At 43.2% G+C, this 25,144-nt stretch overlaps 2 protein-coding genes across 2 annotated transcripts in view; both read right to left on the bottom strand.

Annotated features, from left to right (window-relative positions):
• Positions 1-2,730: 2,730 nt before the first annotated feature.
• Positions 2,731-13,757, bottom strand: opn8c (opsin 8, group member c). The gene is made up of 4 exons (XM_076271933.1): positions 13,625-13,757; positions 11,161-11,454; positions 3,647-3,963; positions 2,731-3,273 (listed from the first exon to the last, which is right to left on the bottom strand). Exons 1-4 carry the CDS (start codon positions 13,740-13,742, stop codon positions 2,731-2,733), a joined length of 1,272 nt encoding a protein of 423 aa, XP_076128048.1. The 5' UTR covers positions 13,743-13,757.
• Positions 13,758-14,573: 816 nt separating this feature from the next.
• ppp2r5a (protein phosphatase 2, regulatory subunit B', alpha isoform) overlaps positions 14,574-25,144 on the bottom strand; it is a 70,738-nt gene continuing 60,167 nt past the window's right edge. The window contains exons 6-13 of the mRNA XM_076273254.1: positions 20,100-20,159; positions 19,776-19,884; positions 19,602-19,655; positions 19,340-19,390; positions 18,818-18,937; positions 18,189-18,316; positions 17,199-17,300; positions 14,574-16,222 (exon numbers count right to left, since the gene is read on the bottom strand). Of these exons, the coding sequence (XP_076129369.1) occupies positions 15,976-16,222; positions 17,199-17,300; positions 18,189-18,316; positions 18,818-18,937; positions 19,340-19,390; positions 19,602-19,655; positions 19,776-19,884; positions 20,100-20,159 (871 nt within the window). The 3' untranslated portion in view covers positions 14,574-15,975. The remainder of the gene's footprint in view (positions 16,223-17,198; positions 17,301-18,188; positions 18,317-18,817; positions 18,938-19,339; positions 19,391-19,601; positions 19,656-19,775; positions 19,885-20,099; positions 20,160-25,144) is intronic.

Here is a 25,144-nt window from a genome sequence, read left to right as displayed (position 1 = left end):
TGATGGAGGTAGAGGGTTTTCCTACCTGTGATGGAGGTAGAGGGTTTTCCTGCCTAAGGCTGAGGTGGAAGAGTGCACTATTTCCTGCCAGTGATAGTGGTAGTGGCTTTACTGCCTATGCGTAGTAATTTTGGTTATGCGCAAAATAAGCCTGAGAACATTGGGTAGCCTATCTGATAAGGTAATTGGAAATACCTAAGGGGACACTGATATGGGGAGCAGTAAGAGTAAAGCTATTAACCTACCTAGAGGGGTAGAGAATCCAGGGTGTTTAAGGGACATGTAGAGAAAGTATGAATCTGAATGTATAGATGGGAAATTAGAAGGTATATGGAATAGGTGAACTGAAGGGCAACTTCATTTATCTGGACTGCTGAGCATAGAAAAGCAAAATGAATGTAGGGCTATAGAGAAGGGAAAAGAAAGTAGGAAAGATAGACCTGTGCAGAAGAGAGAGGCAAAGGCTATATACAGAGGACATCATGGACTTTGTGAAGAGCCATCTACTTGTACGGCAGCTCTAGGAACTGAACAATACGCTGAAAACTATGAAAGGCTTGAAGGAAGAACATGGATGTGGCTGTGGGGCTAACCAGAGGACAAAGTCACTTAGCACGTCACTGTCACAATGAAAATCAGAAACAGTATTGAGCGTGCATGCATGTGAAAAAAAATATACAGTGTATTATAAATGCTGTATAATGTCCGCAACACTCATTTGCTTGAAGAAGACCCAGCAGGGTCGAAACGTTGCCTTTGTACATTAAATGTATGGGAGTCTAAAGCAGTGTTCAATAACTTTTTTTGAATCTCGTATGCTTGTGACTTCCCTATCACATTTTGTTGCCATTGCTCATTATTTTAGCACTTGAAAAATCCATGGACAGTCATCACTATGGGCATTTATTTTTGTAAAAATGATCATGAGAAACAGAGCAGAACATTTAAATGTCAGATTTTGACAAATATTGTTTGATATTGTTTGAGTAACTTCAGAATTTTAAAGACAATTTCATTTTTCAAATCTTAAAGATTGTACAAAATAAGAAAGCAACGATTTTTCAAAAAAGCAATCATTTTCAGAAAGTGCAGAAAAGAAATGATGCCTATCTTTCTGCTTATGTGGATTCAAATTCTGTTTACATGTTTAACAGTGTACATACTCTAATCACAATAAAACATTCAACAATAATGACAAAAATAAACAGGTTGTCTTGTCGGGAAAGTCATATTTCTGTGTTTCCAAGCATGTCACCATCCAATTTTTGTTCTCGAGTCACAGGCTCCAGACACGCCTCACATTGAGCGGGTGATCAATCTCCTGAAAGGCCTGCACTTGAAAAGAGCATAGCAACAGGAGATATAATAATCAATGCCATTCTCTGCTTGTTATTGTCACAATCACACACCCACATATCAACAAGCCAATTATTTTTCTCCACTTCAGGGGCAAAAATAATAAACAACTTCTAATCAAGATCTTCAACACCAAATCTTCCTCAAGCCCAATATTGCCGACCAAAGGTGTAATGCACTCTAAAATAACTGCTTTAATGAAAATGTCAATCCCTTAGGTTTAGGGATGTAGTGGAGGCTAAACGCAAATAAACTCAGTTTATCCACCTCTGAACTTTGGATAAGAGACGGGCATATTTTTTCTTACCGTTTTCACACCTTTAGTGATACCCGTGAAAAACATCTTCACTCCGCAATCACTACACTTCTTCCAGTAGCCTTTTACTTCTTGATCTACAGAATGCAGATGACACCCACACAGAACAAATGCTTTCCCCAAAAGGTACACTGGTCAAGTGCGGTTAAAAAAATACACAAAACCGGAGGGAGACATTTCACTTTCTCGGCAGTCCCATACGAAAATGTAATACCTCCCTTTCAAAAATTCAAGACATTCCAGACAATTTAAGACTTTAAGCCCTAAAAACCGAAAGTTGTATTTAAGACTTTTTAAGGATCCGCGGGGACCCTGAAATGACTGATAGACAGGAAGGGATAGATGAGGAGGATGGCTTCCCTTTCTATGGTGCTGATGAATGACAGTTTGACAGTGAAATCTTAAACATTTTTTTATGTACACGTTACTTTAGTGATAAGGATTCCAACTCCCACTTGGAGACGACGGGAGTGTAATACTGTGTTTCACCACATTAACTACATACAATTTATGGGGGCGCTGTTTCACTCGGGAGATGACAGCACAATGAACAAAACCGTAAAACGATTAAATGTTTTATTTACAACAGCGATTGTCGGAAAAGATAGGGGGAGCCTGCTTCCCTTGGCTTCCAGGAGAAAACGCCACTGAAGATGTGAGAGCAGTTCTTCTAAATACTGGCTTACTTGTGGGTACAACAATCTCTAGCAGTTTTGACACTAATCAACCATAATAGTATGTAATAATAGAAAAATGTTGACAGATACATCAACATAACTTCAGTAAGGTGATGTAATAATGCAACATACTAATGTAATTACTAATGTAATGTCTGTTGCTCAATAAATAATTCAAGACTGTGGACGGATGGTTTTCTAACCTAAGCTTGTGCTGCCCCTGTCATTGTCTTGTGAAGCACTCAAGCTCTCTCACCAACCTGAGCAGCACAGCCACTTTTTAGGGGCAGACTCCAGGTCAATTGCCTGACCCAATAATCCAGCATGGGCCCAGAGCCCTCCTGCCCTTCGACAGCACACCTCATAGCGCCCTCTGCTGGATCAGCTGGAGATGGGCAGGAACTCGTGCACGGAGCCGGGCCCTGGGACCAGCGGTGCCACCCGGCTCTTGGGAATGCAGCAGGAGGGGCACAACGGGCCCTCCTTCCCAGCAGACGAGGAACTCTTACAGCTTTTCTCACTGTGGCTGTGCGACTTCACCAGGCTTATCACCCCACGGACTCGGCCGCCGCCGCCGCCGCCGTCCGCTCGCCGGACTCTCTCCTCCTGCAGCTCCTGCAGCTGGATCTGGATGGCCGGCACAACGGGGCCCTGGTTGACCGGTGCGGGGAGGACCTCGACGCGGTTAGACACCATTCCTGGACACAGGGACCGGAGCATGACTTTGAGCTCCTGGCGGAAGGCTTTGTTGAAGGAGAAGTAAATGACAGGGTTGTAGACGTGGGAGGACTTGGCAAAGAGTGCCGGGAAGACGAAGCCGGCCGGGGCCATGTACGTGTCCTGCTTGTGGAAGATGTAGAGGAAGGAGACCACTGTGTATGGGGTCCAGGCCACAATGAAACCCATGCTGATGCAGAAGAACATCTAAGGAATAGATAGATAGATAGATAGATAGATAGATAGATAGAATGCCAAGACAAGTCACATTTTATACATTCATTTACCGACATTGACTGCTTAATCTATATGTATCTGTAGAGCAAATTGTACATGGAGTGCAACATTTTATACTTTGCCATCATCGTTTCATCAATCAGCCCATCTTAGCTTTTCCAAATGCTATATTCATTAACAGTCTTATTCACCCAACTGTAGAACTATAATGTTTCACCCAACAGTAGAACCATTTTGTTACTGTAGGAATACAGTATACACACTCCAGTGCAGCATCTCTCTTTACATCTCTCTCTTTCACTCTCTTTTTCACTCTCTCTCTCTCTCTCTCTCTTTCTCTCACCACGGCCAGGCGTTTCTCTGTGTTCTTGAGGTTGTTGTGGATACCATGCGCGGTCAGCGAGTAGAAGATGTGGTAGACCTTGCGCAGGATCATGACCTGAGAGGCCACGACGAGCAGCACGGGCACCAGCACGAAGCAGACGAACGAGCAGATGACGTAGACGGCGTCCTTGACTGACGTGTGGTAGCGACGCCAGGCGATGGTGCAGGACAGGCCGTAAGGCTCGGGCACGTACTCGCCCCAGCCGAACAGTGGCAGCACGGACCACACGGTGGCCAGCAGCCACGTGGAGACACACAGCAGCTGGACGTTAGCCCCTAGCAGACCATGAGAAACAGAAACAGACAGATACATAAGTGCGGTTATGTATAGTATATATAAGTATATATATTCTTTTGATCCTGTGAGGGAAATTTGGTCTCACAGATTTATGCCAATCTGTGAATTAGTGAAACACACTCAGCACACAGTGAACACACAGTGAGGTGAAGCACACACTAATCCCGACGCAGTGAGCTGCCTGCTACAATGGCACTCGAGGAGCAGTGAGGGGTTAGGTGCCTTGCTCAAGGGCACTTCAGCAGTTCTACTGGTCGAGGTTCAAACCAGTAACCCTCCAGTAAGTCCAAAGCCCTAACCATTAGGCCACTTCAGCATTAATTTGGTTGGAATCAATAGGTGCAATCAATAGTTTGGTTGTAATCTAATCCAGTGGTTCTTAAACGGGGGTTTGCCGAACATATTGGAGGAGTCGCAAAATGATTTGCAGTGTGAATTATTATTATTATTTTCCTAAAGGTTTTTAGACCAACCTGTTTGTTTTAAAAACTGGGATTTTCAGTAGCCCTAGATGTAGGCTTCCAATTCACAGTGTTCCGATAATGTTCCTCAGAAAGTGGATACTCTGTTAACGCAAACTCAGATATTTGCCTGCGCCTCTTGCAATGATGAACTTGAAGATGCTGTACATAAGCTTACTAGTGACAGAACACTATGCAGTCTTTTTTGCCACAGGAGTTCCAGTTATACATTGGATGAGTGCTACTTATCCTTTGGATGTAATAAATCAGGTTGTCAAAGGCTGCCATTGACATTAAAGCAACACCAAAGAACCTTTCCTCTGACGCACACACACTATTTGTTTACGGCTTTGCAAATAATGATGTCCATGGACAAGGTAGAATATGTTGCATGATTTTATGAAAGTACGATGTATTGCAACATCATGCAAGTCAAATTTGTAGTTTCTTATGTCTCATTCCATCGAACTACAAACCCGCTACCCGATCTGGCAAACTTACATAGTGCGGAAACACGGGTACAAAAAACTCTTTGGTGTTGCTTTAATGCCTTTGGTGTTGACATAACCTACCTATGAGAGAAAAAAATGTTTGCCTCTGCTTCCATTGCCCATCTCGTAACATTTGAAAACCAAATTTTGCCGGTTGGAAAGAAGGGGGTCACAAGACTTGGTCCATGTTTTTTGGGGGTCACCAGACAAGAAGTTTAAGAACCACTGATGTAATCTATCTATCAGTCAGACAGAAGGAAAGTGAGAGACAGGCAGGCAGAGACAGACAGGCATTTAGATGCACATTTATTGATTTATCTAATGTAAACAGAGGCTCACAAATGGACACAAAGTGCCAAAGTGCCACTGGGGTGTGGTAAAGGATATTCTATAAATGTCTATTTTCATTACAGTGTGATCCTTTGGGTATTTGCAATCTATATGAGTTTTCTTTTTTGACATTTTGGTTTGGACATTGTCCACATTTCATGATGGGTAAAAGCAAAGAGCTTTCCCAAGACCTTTGCAACGTTATTGTTGCAAAACATATCAAAGAAACTGATTTCAGATGCATTTAAAAAGTTAAGAATCATCCATTAAGCAGTATTGGAGCCATTATCTGCAAGTGGAAGGAACATCACTGCATCCTCAACCGGCCATGCACAGGATCTCCTCGCAAGATTTCTGACCAGGAAGTCAAAAGGATAGTCAGAAGAGTAGCCCAAGAGCTAAGGACCACTCGGAAAAAGACTTGGAGGCAGCAGGTACAATTGTTACAGAGAAAATCATAGGTGATGCACTCCACCGCCATGACCTCTATGCACGCTAAAAAACATGTCGAAGCTCATTGAAAGTTTGCTACACAACATTTGGACAAGCCTATGAAATACTGATTGAATGTATTCTGGTCAGGTGAGAGCAAAATGTAACTTTTTGGATGTCATACACACCATATTTGGAGGAGAAATGGCACTGTGCATCACCCTAAAAATACCATACCAACAGTGAGGTTTGGAGGTGGAGGCATCATGGTGTGGGGCTGTTTTTCATCTCATGGTATTGGCAGACTTCATACAGTTTGTTCTTGCCATCGACCAGGATGATGAGGATGAGACATGGCTAGACCTTCCAGCAGGACAATGATCCAAAGCATTCAGCAAAGCCCATATGAATGTTCAAGTGAGATGTTATTATGCTGATTGGATGCCTTGCAATCTTGAGTCTTCATCTCAAAGTGGTAGGGTAAGATGTGAAGGGGATGGTGATCAGAGGGATGATTTGAGTCACAGTCTTTGTTTGGCATCACATTCTCTCTCTGCTCAGGTTTCAAAGGCCGAGATTTGCACACGAAGGAGTAAACTCCTGCGTTTCCAGTTCATGACACATCTCACATAAACATCTCACAGCAACAGACAGACTGTCAGTGCCTGATTTAGCACATGTAATTAACCTCCAACGGTGTGTTGTTCTCATACTGATGATTAGGCAATGCTACAATGGGTTGATGGGTTGACAATGGGTAAATAACATCATTTGTATGAAGAAGACTGCTACAAGATGGCAGTTCAACACATGTCAAAGCATCATCTTTGCACCAGTGGGCTTGTTCTGTGAAGGTTTGTTTTATCAACATGGATTTAACGCAGGTCTTTAACAAGCACTGATTTCTATACTGATTAATAATGTAGTTTTCCAAATGGCCAGATATGAAAAAAACACTCCAAAGTCTCTGTGTCTTAGTCCTACCCCTTGGAGGCATATACAGTATATGACAGCATAACCATTGCAATCTCAGTATGGGTTAGTAGAATTGTTGGGCAGACCTAGATTAGAACACTTAGCTTGCTTGCTTGCTTCCTTGTCACAGTTTATATCTTTTTGTATCCTAATAAATCTAGACGATCGGTGAGATCGAGCAAAGACAGTCAAGTCTGGTTTGATTTTTGTCTTGCTCCTGATTGCATTTATTTAATTTTCCTACTTTTATGCATCATCCTTGCATCACTGCAGAAGCCTGCTACAGCGTAACCTGGGGGCAGCTGTGGCCTGCTGGTTAGGGCTTCGGGCTTGTAACCGAAGGGTTGTCAGTTCGATCCCCGACCAGTAGGAAAAATGTGGGTGAGGGAAGTGGTTGAGCACCTAACCCCTCACTGCTCCCCGAGCGCCGCTGTAGCAGGCAGCTCATTGCTCCGGGTTAGTTTGTGTTTCACCTCACTGTGTGTTCACTGTGTGCTGTGTGTGTTTCACTAATTCACGGATTGGGATAAATGCAGAGACCAAATGTCCCTCACGGGATCAAAGAGTATATATACTTATACTTATACCTGCCCATACCCAGAAGGTGAGTACTACCTATTTTTCTGCCTAAAAACAAAAACAAAAACTCAGTACCCTGGGTTATGACATGAGTTCCTCCTTTTGTCAATAAGATGTTGTGGGATATGGAAAATCTCCTGCGTCTCAATCTCTGCCCACAAAATAGACCCACGAAAAAATCAGGCCATTTTCGTGGGTCTAAGTAGGCTATTCCTAAGTGGGTACGGAGATCTCAACACCTGTCCACCTCACAACACAAGCTCCCGTGAGCTGTCCACGAGCACTCAACATACACCTATGGCCTCCACTATGACTTACAATTATACTCTATTACATATACACTAACACACGATAGTAGCCTAGTGACAGAATCAACGTGACGTCTGAATGTCTCAGTTCCAATCAATACAGCTGTGTTCAGACTGCAGGCAAAAGTGGCACAAATCTTATTTTTGGGGGGTCAAGTGACTTTGTGGTAGCAAATTCAGATATAGACTACTATATCTACTACTAATCTGAATTGTCCAATTGCCATTGCTCAATCAAATCTATTTGTATTAATATCTTGTTTATTAATTATGTGTATTAATATGGTCTGAATATTTATTTTACTATTCCTTAATGTGTTAACTATTCCTTAATGTGTTAACAATCTAGACCATTGTTGATGATTTTTGTACAGCCACAGCATATTCTGTGTTATAGCTATGAACACATACAATAGCTTGATTAAAAGGTGAGACTTTAAGCTCTCGGTGGGTGCAAACCGTGTATTTCTACACACCTCTGTTCCTGAGAAATCCCAAGCTAAACAGTGGCTAGTTTTCATCAAAATCGCTGTTTTTTTTCTAGAAATGGAGATATAACGTCTTTCATGAAATATGAAGTGTTGCCTGTTACTTACTTGTCTGAACTTTCCGGAAAGTGATCAGCGAGACCTGGCGAGACTGCCACCTAGTGATAGACCCACGAAAATGGCCTGATTTTGACCTGACGTGCATGCGTCACTGATTCGACCCAAAGCGGCAACCGAGTTATGATAAAATGTCCAGATAAAATGTCCAGATTGTGCGTTTTCATGAATTTCACGATCGTCCTATATTTCATTTCCATTCATCACAGAGTTCCCAAAATCACATATAAGGTGTGTTAGAGTGTCTAGTGTCGTAATTTTTAAAAAAAGCTAAAAACGTAATATTACGTTTTTGGCACTCAACGCATGGGAAGGAAAAACGTAATATTACGTTTTTGGCACTTAATGAGTTAAACTTCAAATTTATGGAAACACATTGTGTTACACAACATTTGTGTTGGTAAAAATATGGTTTCCATTTAAATATGTCTCCATTACTGGATAAAATAAAGATTGTTCTGAAGAATGTGTCAATGTTGTGTTTTATATTAATTATTCATTCATATAGATGGAAAATTGCTCCATATGCTTTTCTTCTTTCTTTCTTCTATTTTTGGTCCTTGACGGGGAAGAAATTGGGCACCCTATCGACATTTGTCACAATTATGTGCTGACATCATAGCTGATGCCATTGTTATTGTTATTTTGCACATGCCGGTGTTCCAGTTTAGATGGTGAGCAGTTTAACTTGTGATATTTGCATAAAATCCGTGAATATTCAACAAGACCCTGCCTACTTGTTAACAACGCTTTGCTCTGCCTCCGCCCTTCCAGTGCTGGAGATTCACATTTTCACAAGCCTACAGTGCATCAGAATATGAAGCAAGATCTTGCCGAAAACATGCGGGAATCGCTATGTATAATGCATGTCTGCTAAGCATCCACACAAAATGTTGTGCAAACAGGAAATGTGTCAAAGTAAATCAGCGAAGGTTTTGTTGGGTTTCGAACATGAGTCTCACTGAGGCAAAATGTTCTAAGCAGTAAGCACTATCACCACTACACCACAGAGAGCAACACTTGTCATTAGTCTAGTAGACTAGTCTACTAGCTTACTAGCTATCCTGATGTCCATGTTAACTGGTGATAGCCTATAACATGAGCAAACACAGAGAATGCATGCCTTGAATAATGCAGATTAATTTTGCCTCAGTAATTTTGCATCACAAACAGTAACAAATGACCCTATCAGACGTTGCTCGTTTTTTGTGCAGAAAGCAAAAATTATGAAGATCACTTAGGCCTCGAACTGCTCACTAAAATAGCAAGCTAGCAGCAATAGTCCACCCTGCTAACCAATTGCACCACTGGTTATTTTGTATCTATGCAATAGCATGGTGTTCCTATTAAATGAATGTAGGTCTATGTTGTCTTGTGACAGCTTATTTGTCAATCGATCAAGATATTCATTATAGCAAACATCTAGGCTAAGTGAATGTTTTGCAACAGGCTGCTGAACGAGCAGTAAGTAGGCTAAACTATTTTCTAATTTAGGCTACGTGGGAATCTGAAACAGCAACATCTGTCATCAAACTCTCTCATCAAAGTTTTGTAATATATGCTACCATGATAACCATTTTGTGTAGTCAAATTAGGACCAACAAATTAAATAATATTTAACTCGGAGAAAATAAGTTTCATGTGTTCACTTCAAATCATTAGACAGCTCACTGCATAACTTCACCGAGACATGACACTAAGTTATGATAATTTTTGCACATGACTGACGTATTTCATATTATTAACCCCCAAAACGGAATAAAGTGTTAGTGGGACATGCCAGTTTGTTGTACATCAGTTAGGTTTTGGCATGTGAGGCAAAGATGAACCTATTTTGTTGTTTTGAGGCTTGCATATGCCCATGTTAAATTGTGATGGCACCAGTTAACATGGGCGTATATTTCTCACTTATGTTAAGTAAGGGATAACGGCCGCCGAGGTGTCCTGTTATACGGAATTAATGGACGAGGGCGAGGGGCAAAAACTCCCCGACGCGCAGCGGAGGGGAGTTGCCTCCGCCCAAGTCCATTAATTCCGTATAACTGGACACACCTCGAAGGCCATTATCCCGCTTATCACCCGGTTGCCACTGTAAACCCGCGGTTCTGTTTAAAAAGAAGCTCACTAGTTCAGCTTGTTGTACAACTTTAGCATTGACAGTTAGCTTGTTTACAGTGGATTCCATTGTTGGGAAGCCTGCAACCAAAAGATTCTAGAGCGCTGCAACCGTCGTCCTACTATGGTTGTTATAGTTACCATTCATAAGCATTGATATGGAACGGTGTCCTGTTATTCAGAATTAAAGGCCACCCGCCAGCCAATCAGAAAAGAGTATTTCTTCTCTCCGGGTGATAACCTGTGTTAACTTTGACTAACAGTTCAACATAGAAATCTGGCATCGGTTTCAGCGGCTCGTTGTGTAGTGGTATAGACGATGTAGAAGCTAATCTAATCAACTTTCTTGTCCATGCGTGGTTCGAATCCCAGCTAGATCGCTAGTTTTATTTTTTTCCATTCATTCAGTATGTGTCATATTTGTGGATAATGCTTAAACGGACATGTATTAGATATACACTGGTGATGTTTTCAGCGATATCCGTTATATTGTCTCACTTGCAAACACTTCGTGAAAATGTAGCCTAATATAAACCTGCACTATCGGAGGCAGAGCAGATTAAGAAGTAGGCAGGGTCTTGTTGAATATTCACTGATTTTATGCAAATGTCACCAGTTAAACTGCTCACCATCTAAACTGGAACATCGGTCAGTTTGGAACCGCTGCCGCACAAGTTCACACTGGAATCTGACATAGGCCACATTTTAAAAGGTAGCCTAATGTGAACAGCCAAACAAAAAATCGGATCTGAGCCAAAAATCCGATTTGAGCATTAAGACTTGCTGTGTGAACCTTCCTTTTCATTCAGATCCTTCTAATATGAGCAGATCTAACAGAGTGTGTGTAACTCACACAAAAGGTTCTATTTGAGGTCTTACCATAGAAGAAGCCATGGCAGGTCTTGATGTAGCGTATGACGCTGATGGCAGCGATGGTGAACATGCCGCACAGGCCGAAGATGTAGCAGCCCAGGCCGTAATAGATGCAGGTGGCATAGCCGCCCTGCCAGGCGTGGCTGAAGGACGAGAAGATGGACAGCGGGTAGAAACACACGCAGCCCAGGAAGTCCACTAGCGCCAGGTTGACGCACAGCAGCTCAGAACCCATCATCTTGCGCCGGCGCCGGTACGAGGTGGCCAGGACCATGCCGTTGCCAAAAACCGACAGCAGAACTGGGAGAGGGGGAGGAAGTGGGGAGAAGGGTGGGAATGAGAGGAGGAGAATGGATGAAAGAGGAGGCATTTGACTTCATTCATGAAGTCAATGAAGTGAAGTTTTTTTCAACCCAGTCAAATACAAATTACGAATATACGATATATTTTTTTATTTTAAATATGGAATACATGTAATAAATACTGCTCATCTGTAGGCATCACTTGTTCTGAGATAGGCTACCATGTTTGTTTCAGTTATAGTGGTGGAACATTTAATGGTTGCCACAGCGACCATTAGGGGTTTTTGATAATGGTTTTATATCTGAAAATGTTCAGGGTCTCCAAACTGTACAAGTTCACCAAGTTTCATGCCTTTATGAAAGAATTTTACCTAATTTTCAAATATCCCCTGTACTATGAAAGTTCAATAAAACTGCCAAATGTGCAGCTTTTCGCCATTGACCTATGCACAAATAATTCCAATTTTGACAATGTTCCACCACTTGGATTTTCATGGACTTTTGGTATGTGATATGGGAAGTTTTTATGAACTGAATACAACAAAAATATTTTCTGTTGCAATTCGTTTTGGGTTGGGTGTTCTCACAGATTGCCTGGACTATAATCTTCAAAGACAATATTGATCCACTCCAACCATTTGAGATGGAGCCATTGGAGCGTAGGCTACCTTTGTTCCCCGGGTCACCGCTTTGCCAATTACATTTTTTTCTGAATGTGTGAACTAATTATCTAAAACAGTTTTCACATGAGAAAGTGTGCCAGTTGGCAAAATAATGTAAATAATAGCCATACATGTGTATAGATTGTGTTGATCATTTGGAAATTGAGTGTAGGCTAAAGCAGTGAGTTGTGTTTACAGTCCCGCAAAAAGAGTGCTGTGCAGTGAATTGTGCCTACAGTTGTGCAAAGTGTGTGTTACAAAATTGCAAACTGAGTGCAATTTTAGTTTTGCGAACTCAGTGAGTGGTTTTGCTATAAGTAGCCTATTACAGTTTTTTCTGATTGCTTAAGCACATTTTTTGTAACTATGGCTTTTTTTGCAAAACTCTACACACAAATGGCAAAACCTCTCACCCAATCAGCAAAACATTGTAGTTCTCTTGCAAAAGCTAACACACCTTGCTTAACTCTTCACACCTTCGTAAAAATGGTGTTTTCGTATCTAACAGTAAACACAAGCCATCACAATAGTAAGCACACAATGTGCCAACAACACACTGATGGTATGAATAAAAAACACATCTGGCTTTTGCTTTCTCTGTGCACAAGGTAGACTATGTCAGTTTGCGGTCATACTTTTGTCATAGTTCTGTAAACATACAGGGATCCAAACTTCAAGTAGTGTTTATTTACACACATCAAAACAAACACAAGTGTGTTTTTCCAAGTCAAAACACAAAATAGCATTTCACTGAGACAAAACAAATCAGTCTACATCGGGTCGTCTCTCTCAAAATTCTGTCTACATCACATGCAATGTCCTAGTCCAAGGCACCGGGAAAAATATATTCTGGAATGATGTATCCAGGCCTGACATGACAATATCCCCACATGTAGACTGTTTTTTTGTCTGTAAAAGGGCTATTTCTTTCTCTTCTCACTCTTCCTGCTCACTCCATTGTACCCATTGTACATTACCTGTGGCTTATTTATAGTGCTTAGGCTGATTGCAAAGTGAACTAATTATCTAAAACAGTTTTCACATGAGAAAGTGTGCCAGAGAGTTGGCAAAATAGTGTAAATAATTGCCATTGTGCCTACAGTTGTGCAAAGTGTGTGTTACAAAATTGCAAACTGAGTGCAAAGCAGTGTTTGTGCTTTTAGTTTTGCGAACTCAGTGAGTGGTTTTGCCATTTGTATGTAGAGTTTTGCAAAAAAAGCCATAGTTACAAAAAATGTGTTTAAGCATTCAGAAAAAACTGTAATAGTTTTAGAAATTGTGCTATAAGAATCACAGTTGTGTTTAAGCATTCAGAAAAACTGTAATCTTTGAAGTGATAAATAATTTGAAATAACACAAACTTCACAGCAATAAGGAGATGTCCATTCGTATCCATCGCCACACGAACTTTAAATAGGCTACGACACCAAGAAGTCTCTCATCACGGAGCAACTCAGACGAATGCATGTTCACCATATTAAAGATTTCAGGAGAAATCTAACTCACCAACTGTTAGGATGGCAAAACCCACTCCAATATCAGCCGCGGGTGCAAGTTTGGAGGTAAAAACAGAGATGTCCCGGGTCCAATCTAATGTTCTATTGTCAGGTGAGCTCTGAGCCATTTTACACGATCCTCCCGGACAATGATGGGAATAAACCACGTCCATTCAGATTCCTCCATCCCAGTCCTTTATAAAGAAGATGCAATGATGACAGCTTTTCAGCTTGTGCGAGGGGAAATGCATTCAAGTGTGCAGGTGCTCCGTCACGTGTTGCACAGCTGGGCGGACACCTAACCTTAAGCATTTGAATAGCTTCAGTTACATCACAGAGAGTAATTTGACCAGATCCTGCGTATTAATCAAATTTGTGGCAGCACAACGTAAAGGGCAGAGAGACACTTCTAAGCTATAAGAGCCCATTAATGAAGTGTTGCTTCGGATACAAATGTATACAATTGATATGGAATGCTGGGGGGAGGTGAGGGTGCACTGTAATTGACTGCGGGACACCCGAGGATTAAACATTACTTAGCCTACATATTAGCATTGGCATTTGGAGCAATTAGGCAAGACTACAAAATAATAAAATGGAAATGGAACATGGAAATAATTGAATGCTTAGAAGACTTGTGTAGATTTTCATTAACAGACCTAGGCTATATGCAGAATTGTAGCCTATTTCAAAGCAAAACCCGAGGAAACTGTTTTAAAATAGGCGACCTTGTTATTTTACATTTTACATGCACAGCTGAAGTGGAAAACACGTTTGCCCATTTCCAGGAAAATGGTAAACACGCTAACTAAAGAAATAATTACAAGTCGATTCACATCACTACATGTACACAGTCGACAGAAACAGCTTTTACTTCCCCATGAGCTGGGCGTTAGAGCCACCACGTGGCGAAAATGTGGTTGTGCGCCATAATGTGGGAATAATGAGAAGCAGGGAAATTGAGTAGAAACATAAGGTAGACTTTATTTTTCAACGGTGTTCAAAACCACTTGTGGTCTTTCATTACAAAACAGTTTCCCCCACACGATTGTATGTCACAGAGATTGGAATGGTACACTGACAGAAAGGCATCAGAAAGACTAGACAGACTCACAGAGAACAGACGTTCATCCTGAACCACACCAAACCCCCTTTCCACCATCGCCTATTCAAGATTGCAGTGGCCAGTGACTGCCCTAAATGGAGCACACACAAGAAAATCGGCTCAAATGTGGTACTTGGTCATTTTTTTTGCACGGGTGATGACATGATCCTTCTGCATCTTTATCAAACATTTATGACACACCACCTGTGCAGTTTTCCATGTTTTTACTCCGGTACAAATCATTATCCAAGGCCTTAACATTTTGAGTTTGCTACCACAAAGTCCTTTTGAGCAGAGTAGTACTTCAAACATCCATTAAAAAAATATATTAAAATGACACTCTTGCATGGGAAAAATATATGGCTCATCTCTGGTCTATTACCATCCTTTATTAATCTTAATTTATGGGAAAAAATATGCCAGCTGGCTTAACATTAGATTTGTGTGCACATTCAGCAGCTATAGCTGATCTAATACTTAAATAGTCCATGGCTGCACATATAATCTCAGAGTAGTTTCCCAGCAAAGTTGCAGTGTGCACCCCACTCACGCATCCCCCAACCAGAACCTCATAGCATTGTGAAGTCATAATGTCTTCTCACCAACATTCTAAACTAATATTAAACACAGACACACAGATGCACACATACACGCACACACATTCAGATGCATACACACAAATTCCTCCAGCCAGAAACATTTGCACCCCCAGCATTGGCAGCAGTGAAGAAAAGCACATATAAAACACACAATTATTTTTAAAATAGCCATTTATGGAGTCTGTCTAAGTGCAGCACAATCAGAAACTTTTTTTCAAGTCTTTTGTCTTCCCCACCTTTCCTCCCACATTAATACATTTAAACATCACAAAAAAGTTCATTTCTCAGATAAGAAACTAGATGTGAAAGGATAAATCTTTTGATCAGACCAAAAAATAAAAGTTAAAAGTTTCATAATATACTGTGGCCACACGTTAACATCCAAAAATAGTCTTAAATGTTCTTGAAATATAATTTCTCTGCCACACAGCTGGCAACTGAAGTAGTTCTATACATTTTTATTATACTGCTGAGGTCTCCAATGCAACCTTCTGCTGTTTGTTTTCTAAATATATATATATATATATATATATATATATATATATATATATATATATTTATTATTTCTTTTCTGTTCCCAAAAATCCCCACTTCCTTTATAGTCACACACCAATCTCAGACTGGCAAGAAAAGTAGTCAAAAAACAAGGATTTGGTGTCATTTGGTTTCCAAAGTAGCGCCCTGCTCTGTGGTGACGCCATCATTCGTGGTGTCGGCGGCGGAGTCGGAGTCGGCGTTCTTGTCATGGTGGTTGGAGTTGGCGTTGTTGTTGTTGTTGTTGTTGTTGCTGCTGCTGTTGTTGAGGGCGTTGGAAACTCCGTGGCTGTTGTTCTGCGTGTCGCGTAGCCGGAGCTCATCCAGCTTCTTCCACAACTCCTCACGCTCCTGCTCCTTCTTCTTCTCTCTGTCAGGGGGGAAGGGAGCAGGTCTTGCATTAGTGCCTTAGTTTGTTTGTGTTTGTGTGTGTGTGTGTGTGCGTGCGTGCGTGCGTGCGTGGTACTGGGACTTCCATATGGCAGGATTGTGGAGTGTTGGTTCAATCAATAAATCCATTTTACCGTTACACTTTGACAGCTGAGGTAACCCTTTTAGGAAATGTGATTACTACTAGTACAAGGAGAACGAAAGGGCGGAAAAGTATTAGTGAGAAAGAAGACGAGAGAAAGAGAGAGAGAGAGAGAGAGAGAGAGAGAGAGAGAGATATACATGTGACCCGATCTGACAAAATGAGTTCCAAGTCGCAAATTCTAATTTTGAGATACAGGCCGATTACTTCAAAAAACACAGAAAATATCTATTTTTCTTTTTTGGTGTTATATGAAAGAAGAGACATACAAAATTAATTTATATTAAGTTTCATAGTCGAGACAGGAATGTAAAGTTAAAAAAAATTTAATTCAAGTGGGCATATCCTACCTGTGCCTGCCTGTAACCTATAACTTCAAATGTGATTTTCTCATTTTTAATTGGAAAAAGATGGTGGGATACCAGAATTCAAAATGCTGTCTTGACAACGATTCGCGATGACTTTGACCAGGATACCGTTTTAAAGCTAACTGTGTCCTCCATTGATACCAAAATCTCAATTTTGGGTCACTGTCACTCATTTTGCCAGATCAGGTCACACACACACACACACACACACACACACACACACACACACACACACACACACACACACACACACACACACACACACACACACACACACACACACACACACACACACACACACACACACACACAGATAGAGAGAGAGGGAGAAATTAAATGAGAGGGAGAGAAAGGGGGGAGTACAAGACAAGAGCATGCATGGGGGTGTGACTGACAGGACAAGAGCATGCATGAGAGTGTGACTGACAGGCTGTAATGACACTCACCGCTGGCGGTCAGCTTTGTAGGAAGCTGTGAGCTCGTCAAACAGAGTGTTGTTCATCTCCATCAGGGTCTTCAGCACATTGTATACCAGTGCTACGATTGTCCTACACATGCACAGACAGACAGACAGATAGATGATTAAAGGTTAGTCAATAGTACTTCATGTCAATGCATCGAACTTAATACTCTAGACTAGAGGATGGATGTGTCTGGTAGTCAAAATTACAAAACCCATTGAGGTCTAAGAATATTGATTGATTAAGTGTCTGTGTGTGTGTGTGTGTGTGTGTGTGTGTCGAAGCGGCGGACTGGAATAGATCTGAAGTGGGCAAGACCGGACAGCGCTACAGTCGAACTCGTGCATAAGGTCATTACGGACAATGCTCATTTACCCGTGCGCAACCTTTTGGCTGAAGAACACGCAGTGGCAGCTACCAACAAAAGGTGTGAGGGCAGCCATCCTCAAAATGAAGTGCTCACAGAACACACAGCACTGGACAAGCCTCAGGTTACAGGGAGAACTGGTGTTTCTATCATTTGCAGGCCATTTCCTGTGACTGTCCCACTCCATATTCTGAATTGTTGAAATAGGATGTTCTATTGCTTTGTATATGGTCACTTGTTTATCACTCCAAGCTGTTAAAATATCACAGACCTGGGGTTTCAAAGCAAACTTATAGTGCTTATGTTTGGGAGTCTCAGGCATGTGCCCAAACAAACTATAACTGTGTGGACTGACTAAGCAAGCCAAATGCAAAAAGACTGACAAAGCACTGCTCCATTTCAGCAATAACAGCTAGTGTATCCATTTGGAGACGGCAATGCCATGTCTACCCATAACCACTAGTGTAGAAAGCTGAAAGGCACAAAGCATTCTGTTTGATCAGACCTGTCTAAATCTGTAACATACTTCCATCAGTGTTTCGATATGTACTCCCCCATGTTAAGCTCCAAATAGAAGCATTAAAATGTGACTGTGTGTGTGAACATACGGATTCCAGTGCTCTTTGGAGATACGGTACAGACTTCCAAACATAATGGGCAGGACCGTGCCGATGTTCTCCTCGATCAGGCTCAGGATGTACTCATTATTCCAGAAGTAGAGCGCCCTTTCCGCCACCTACATAACACAGCGAAACAATTCATCTCAATTCAGTGCCACACAATACAATATGAAAACAACACACTGAACACCCTACCTGTCCCATTTGTCCCATTTATAATATAGTCTCTATTTGTAAAATGTAATGGTTAGTGCATATTGCACCAAGCACTTTACTGGACATAGCACTTTATGGGGTATTTATGGGGAGCTAAATTAGGTACAAAGTAATAGGTGATTCATGGAGATGTAAATTGATATAAGGCAAACGGGTGAACAACTTCAAACTATATGCCTGTCTATTTTGGTCTAACAACATTTCGTTGTTATCCTGTAAAAATGACAAATAAAAACTGAACTGAACTGATATATGTAACACATATCAGTCAAATAGCACACCAAATAGCTCATGATAAATGGCTGACACATTTCATTGAGTACATAATATTACAGTGGCAAAGAAATCATATGTTCAGAGGGAGGTGGTCAGCAGATCTAAGGCAGTAAGAGTGGGCAAACCTGGAAGTGGGGGTTGGCCACGCATCTGGAGATCTGCTTGAAGAGAGGCTCCTGCACCTTTTTGAACTGGGTTGGCTCGATCACGTCCAGAATCTCCTCGATCTCGCCCAGGTACATCACCTGTAGTTGGAAGAGTGACCACAGGGGGACAGCAAATGAGCCCGATGAGGGGAAATCTTAGCTCAATAGCGCCCTCTAGTGAACCGGAAGGGGAATTGCACACTTAGGGGAAAATCCAGAGGAAGAGGGACAGAGAGACGAATAACCTGGCAGCACCGGAACTGCTGTTGAATGGTGTGTGTGTGTGTGTGTGTGTGTGTGTGTGTGTGTGTGTGTGTGTGTGTGTGTGTGTGTGTGTGTGTGTGCCTTTAGTCACAGGGTGTGGGTTTTGCTGTTCATATAGGAATACAGTATTTCCAAAGGGTGTGAAAATGTGCGGAAAATGTAAAAAATTCCTGTAAGAGACAGTTAAAAGGTGATTTAAAAATATCTGAAGTGAAGCAGTGCAAGGACGACTCTTACCTCTTTCTGACTACAGGTTTTGGGCCAGAACTTCAGGAGTCCTCGGATAACCTATAAAAAAGGTTTACATGCAACATCTGTGAGTTCAGACTTCAGGAATTTCCATCACAGCAATCCTTTTTCAAAATGGTATCCACCAGACAAAAGGTCCTAGTTGTTTAGATCAAATCTAAACCCTATGTTAAAAAAGGACAGAAATGTTCATGTGCTATAACGCTGTACATAGTCTGTTGCACATGATGGAGGCTATGTGGTACAGTACCGGTTCAGTGAGGGTGGGGTCCTTCTCCAGGAACTGCACCACACAGTAGGCCAGCTGAGGAACACACACATGCAAACACATCACGCATGGGAAGCCAGCAATATTTTAGCATTATTCCTTGGTGTATCAGTGAAAACTAGTGTGTGTGTGTGTGTGTGTGTGTGTGTGTCTCACCTGTGCATGAAACAGCGCCAGTGCCTTGGCTGTGTGCAGAGGGATGAGCACCTTCATGAGGAACTGTTTGTGTTCAGCCTTCAGTGGCAGGGCGAAGCCGTTGATGATGCTGCAGAGACAAACACAGCACACTTCCCTTACTGCACCCATCACCCCCACAGTGTCTTCTCACCATCACCACAGATATACTGCCACCTCACTACACGACTGTCACAAGAACAGCAAAATCTGTGTGTGTGTGTGTGTGTGTGTGTGTGTGTGTGTGTGTGAGTGCGTGAGAGAGAGAAAGTGTGTGTGTGTGTGTGTGTGTGTGTGTGTTCTCACCTTCCCAAAATCTCCAGGAGCTCTGCCACCCCATTGAAGTGCTCCGTCTCGTAGATGAACCTGCAGCCACAGACAGACATGATGAGCGGAGACACCACACCAGTGTTCCACACCTACAGGACCTCCTCACAACCCTGTTGTGTTCCACACCTACAGGACCTCCTCACAACCCCGTTGTGTTCCACACCTACAGGACCTCCTCACAACCCTGTTGTGTTCCACACCTACAGGACCTCCTCACAACCCCGTTGTGTTCCACACCTACAGGACCTCCTCACAACCCCGTTGTGTTCCACACCTACAGGACCTCCTCACAACCCCGTTGTGTTCCACACCTACAGGACCTCCTCACAACCCCGTTGTGTTCCACACCTACAGGACCTCCTCACAACCCCGTTGTGTTCCACACCTACAGGACCTCCTCACAACCCCGTTGTGTTCCACACCTACAGGACCTCCTCACAACCCCGTTGTGTTCCACACCTACAGGACCTCCTTACAACCCTGTTGTGTTCCACACCTACAGGACCTCCTCACAACCCCGTTGTGTTCCACACCTACAGAACCTCCTCACAACCCCGTTGTGTTCCACACCTACAGAACCTCCTCACAAGCCCGTTGTGTTCCACGGTCCTCAAGTGCATCTGTGCTCCTTGTGGACAACGTCCTCCATTATGGATCCCTATTCAACCCTGGCCTGACTTGTGTTATGCACCACACTGATCTATAAAGAAGTGTTCTTTATAGATCAGTGTATACACCACACTCAGTGCTACATATTAGGTCTTCGCTTTGTAAGGGTTCGGATTTTGCTGTTAATACGTCACAGAGAAGGTCCAGCGAGAAGGTCCAGCGAGAAGGTCCTGGAATGCCCATGGCCTCAGTGGGAGTGGCGGCAGAATTCAAGTTTTGTTCACTGAAAGGAACTGCGAATGCAGAGAAATTGGCCAATCCGGTTGTTAAGTCCTGATGCAATAATGTGCTGATAATTGTTTATCCGGGTCTAACTGGTCCCAGAGCCGCTTGTTATTTTTCACAGATAGTAAAATAAACAGCTATTTTTTCGCTATTCATAGTATAAGAAAATTATCATTCTGCTACTCATTTGCTGCCAACCAAACAAACTCAACAAAATCCTATTTTTGCCGAGGCCTGGACGTTACTCTTGATTATATTATCCGGCTGCACGGCTAATTAACTAATGAGCTGTTAAGCGATTTGTTTTTTTTCCTTTCAATAAAACCCCTTGGTCTCAGCACGGATCTCGGATTACCTCTCAGACATAGCTACATGGATAAAGGCACATCACCTCCAGCTGAACCTCTCAAAAACTGAAACCTACCATAAACATGACATCAACATCAAATTTGACTCCCTGTCTGTTTCACCTACCAGGGCTGCAAGAAATCTAGGAGTTGTTCTCGACAACCAACTGAACTTCTCAGATCATGTCGCCCGGTCGTGCCGTTTCACACTCTACAACATACGGAAAATCAGGACTTACTTGACTCAAAATGCTACCCAACTCCTCGTTCAGGCAATAGTCACCTCACGACTTGACTACTGCAACACCCTCCTGACAGGTCTCCCAGCCTGCGCAGTGAAACCCCTTCAGATGATCCAGAACGCGGCGGCGCGCCTGGTCTACAACCAACCCAAAAGGGCACATGTTACCCCGCTGCTCATCCAGCTACACTCGCTACCTATGGCGGCCCGCATCAAATTCAAGGCTCTAACGCTTGTCTACAAAGTAGTCGGTTCTGCGGTTCTGCTCCCACCTACTTGAATGCCCTTATACAGACATACGCTACCTCCAGACCGTTGCGCTCCTCAGATGAACGACGTCTAGCTCTACCACCGGTACGCTCAAGCCAATCCAAACTTTTCTCATCGGTTGTTCCTCATTGGTGGAACGCACTGCCAGTTCCTACAAGGGCAGGGACATCCCTCTCCATTTTCAGAAAACTCCTGAACATCCAGCTCTTCAGAGAACATCTCCTCTCATAGCACTACTTACAACTAATCTTGCTGATCCTAGCACTTACCACCTGTCTTGAACTGACACTCAACTGTTTAAAAACAGCACTCACTGATGCACTTATTCTTACTGTACTCTACCTTTTTTAAATTGTCCCAAAATGGTTGAGAGAATTGCTTTAAAACTTAAACTGTTACCATGTTGTTAGTTGCTTTGGTTAATAATGCGTCAGCCAAATGTAATGTAATGTAATGTAAAAGGGAGGTGATGATGGTTTCCAGGTTGTGAAAACCGACTGGCTGTGCTAGTAAACATTTTCTGGATGAAAGAGCTGTTGGGCCAGCGACGTTGGACTGTGACATCGTCCTGAACTCTAGTGCAAGCAGTGTTGTTCAAGTGAATGGACTCTTCCACTGGCATTAAGCCAAGCTGTGTGACCACAGACAAAGCAGGCAAATCCCTAACAAAAAACATTTACATTTCACTGACTTTTTATGGGTTAATGTCTCTTTTGTATATTGGTTCACACGTCATTCTCCAGTTCAATTGCCTGTCCACCTCTGGCATTCATTGACCTGCTTCCTTTTGAACCCCAGAAATACAGGATTTCTTCAGACCGTCCGTACTGACTGTGCGGCTATCAAACGGGCGCCTCGTTCATCATTAAGCCAAGTTATTCATTTACATGTGCATGTGCACGTTAAAAAGGGGCTTTTAAAACACAGTGTTTCAAAGCTCCTACAAGAGACTGAAATATCAAATATTGCCCCAGCAAGGTCATTCCAAGGTCACAGCAAAGTTCAATTCCCCTGTTGCACAGTCATAACATATCACCCTCAGCACTGCCAGTCTCCATGGAGGCCAGTACCTGGCAGCTCTCAGCACTCAGGAGACATAGGTGGCCTTATCAGCACACGATAAGTAAAGGGCTATGAGTGCTTGGCATGGACGCCCGTGCCAACCGCCATGCCAGGCAGCGTGCCAGCTGCAACGCAGGCTGCCACCACGGATGCTGGCACTGCTGTTCACCCCCATGGGCACCGGGCGAAGCCTTCCCTTTTCCAGGGTGTCCTATTTTAGGGGGTGCAGCAGAGGGTGCCACTCTCACCCGAGCCCAGCTGGCAGCGAGTGGGCAGAGCGAGAACTGGCCCGGCGCTATTTTTGTGCCCGGAGGCAGATGGGCCCTGAGCGGGCACTTCCGCTGGGTTCTGTGCCACGCTGACAGAAAGAGAGAGGGAGAAAAGGCGAGAAATAAAAAAAAAAAAGAAAGAATGAGATACACAGAAAGAGGGAGGAGAGGGAGGGAGGGAGAAAAAGGGAGGGAGAGAGGGGTGGAGAGAGAGAGAATGGATGCCTGACTAAAAGGGGGCTCAAACATAGCACTCACACACACACACACACACACACAGCACAGCACAGCACACATAGTACACACACATTTGCTTATACACACAGTTACATACAGTTACTCATTGACTAATGCAGGTCCCTAGTACAGAGAGGCAGAGGTGAATTGTGTTGGCGACAACAGGAATGTGAAATATGTGGCGCTTTCTCACATGACTTGGGCATTTGGCAGACTCCGCTGATTAGAACGCAGTTGCAAAAATAACAGCCCTAATTTGGACTGGCAACACACAGCCAGGCTGGGCACCCACAGCTAGCTAGGAACTCCAAAGACCTGGCTGTGTTCGCAGAGTTCACCTGCATTCTGCACACGCATGATCACTTAGGGGCCGTGCACACGACGCCGGTTTTTGTGAAACCGGTGAGGTTTTGTTAACGGTTACGCCTTGCATGTACACGACGCCGGCAGTTTAGGAGACTGAAACCGATAGCTTTTGAAACCGGCTTCCGAAGTGGGAAGAGAAAATCCACCCGGCGGTGTCGTGTAAACGGCCTCTTAGAGGCACAGGCTCTTTATGAGTGTGGACTAAGATAGCTCATTTACACAAGGGCCAAGTGTTCATTGACTAGGTGTTAAAAGTTGTGAAATCACTCCATACAGCATCAGGGAAGCACCATTCAGGTGTAATAGACAATTGAGGAGCCAAGATGGCTGTGCATGGGTGTAGTTTCCCAGTCCTGCTGGAAACAGAGGGCCAGAGTGGGAAACAAGAGGTTCCAGAGTTACCGTGACAAGGGCAGGAAGAGCAAGATAAAGACAGCATGAAGGGAGAGGTAGGAGGGAGGGAGGGATAGAGTGTGAGGAAGGGAAGAGAAGAGAGAAAGTGAGAGAGGAGGCAATGGAAACAGAGGGGAGAGGATATGGGCAAAGAGATGAGATGGAGAGAGGAGAGGGAAATAAAGGCAAACTAAGATGGCGGATGACACCGGTAATGGCTGCTGAATCTGTTGAAAGCGGAGCTATATCTTGCTAATAATCAAAGATCTTTGGTCATACCGTAGTATTAACCAAAGATTCTAGAGTGCTACCCTCGTTGTTACAAGATGCATTCAATCTAAAGTCATCTAGGGAGACAGCTCTCTATTTAGGCAGGAAGGCAGCGAGTCGTTGTCTTCCGTTTCCAACAGAGCCTACTGTATACGTCTCTAAATGAATGAAATAAAAAAGGGTGATGGTGCAAAGTGGGTAAACAGAGGGAGGGATAGAGGGATGGAGGAAAGAGGGATGAAGCAGCACAGGCTCTTTATTAGTGCGGACTGAGAGAGGTGCTGGGGTGCTCTGTGGACTCACACTAGCACACGCTCGCTAACACACACACACACACACACACACACACACTCTCTCTCTTTACAAACGGACTGAGAGGTGCTGTGGAGCCCTGTGGACTCTCACGTGTCCCCCCACACACACACACACAGCTTACACACAAAAGGACACAGACTTACACCACAAAAAGACCACCCACACACACACTCACACACACACCTACCCTAATGACCTCAGAATGACCCCCTGGCCTTCACATTTCCAAAACATCCAGATGTGCTTTGCATGGGTTGCCGGGCAGCTGCTTTAAGGTCATTCCCGTCTCATCTTAGTTGTGTGTGTGTGTGTGTGTGTGTGTGTGTGCTTGTGTGTGTGTAGATCTATGTGAGAATC

The sequence above is a fragment of the Alosa pseudoharengus genome, unplaced genomic scaffold, assembly GCF_046254945.1.
Source record: "Alosa pseudoharengus isolate Yale_2024_CS ecotype anadromous, Long Island Sound unplaced genomic scaffold, YU_APseudo_1.1 YU_APseudo_1.1_scf_7, whole genome shotgun sequence".
In the NCBI taxonomy this organism is placed as follows: Eukaryota; Metazoa; Chordata; class Actinopteri; order Clupeiformes; family Clupeidae; genus Alosa; species Alosa pseudoharengus.
Note: the sequence above shows the minus strand (reverse complement) of the source record. Positions and strands in the feature narration are given on the sequence as shown.

Coding starts and splice junctions, on each gene's coding strand:
- opn8c (XM_076271933.1), bottom strand. CDS start 13,742: ATGGCTCAGAGCTCACCTGACAATAGAACATTAGATTGGACCCGGGAC. Junction 11,455..13,624: donor TTTTGCCATCCTAACAGTTG/GTGAGTTAGATT, acceptor CCCCTCTCCCAG/TTCTGCTGTCGGTTTTTGGC. Junction 3,274..3,646: donor CAGAGAAACGCCTGGCCGTG/GTGAGAGAAAGA, acceptor TCTATTCCTTAG/ATGTTCTTCTGCATCAGCAT.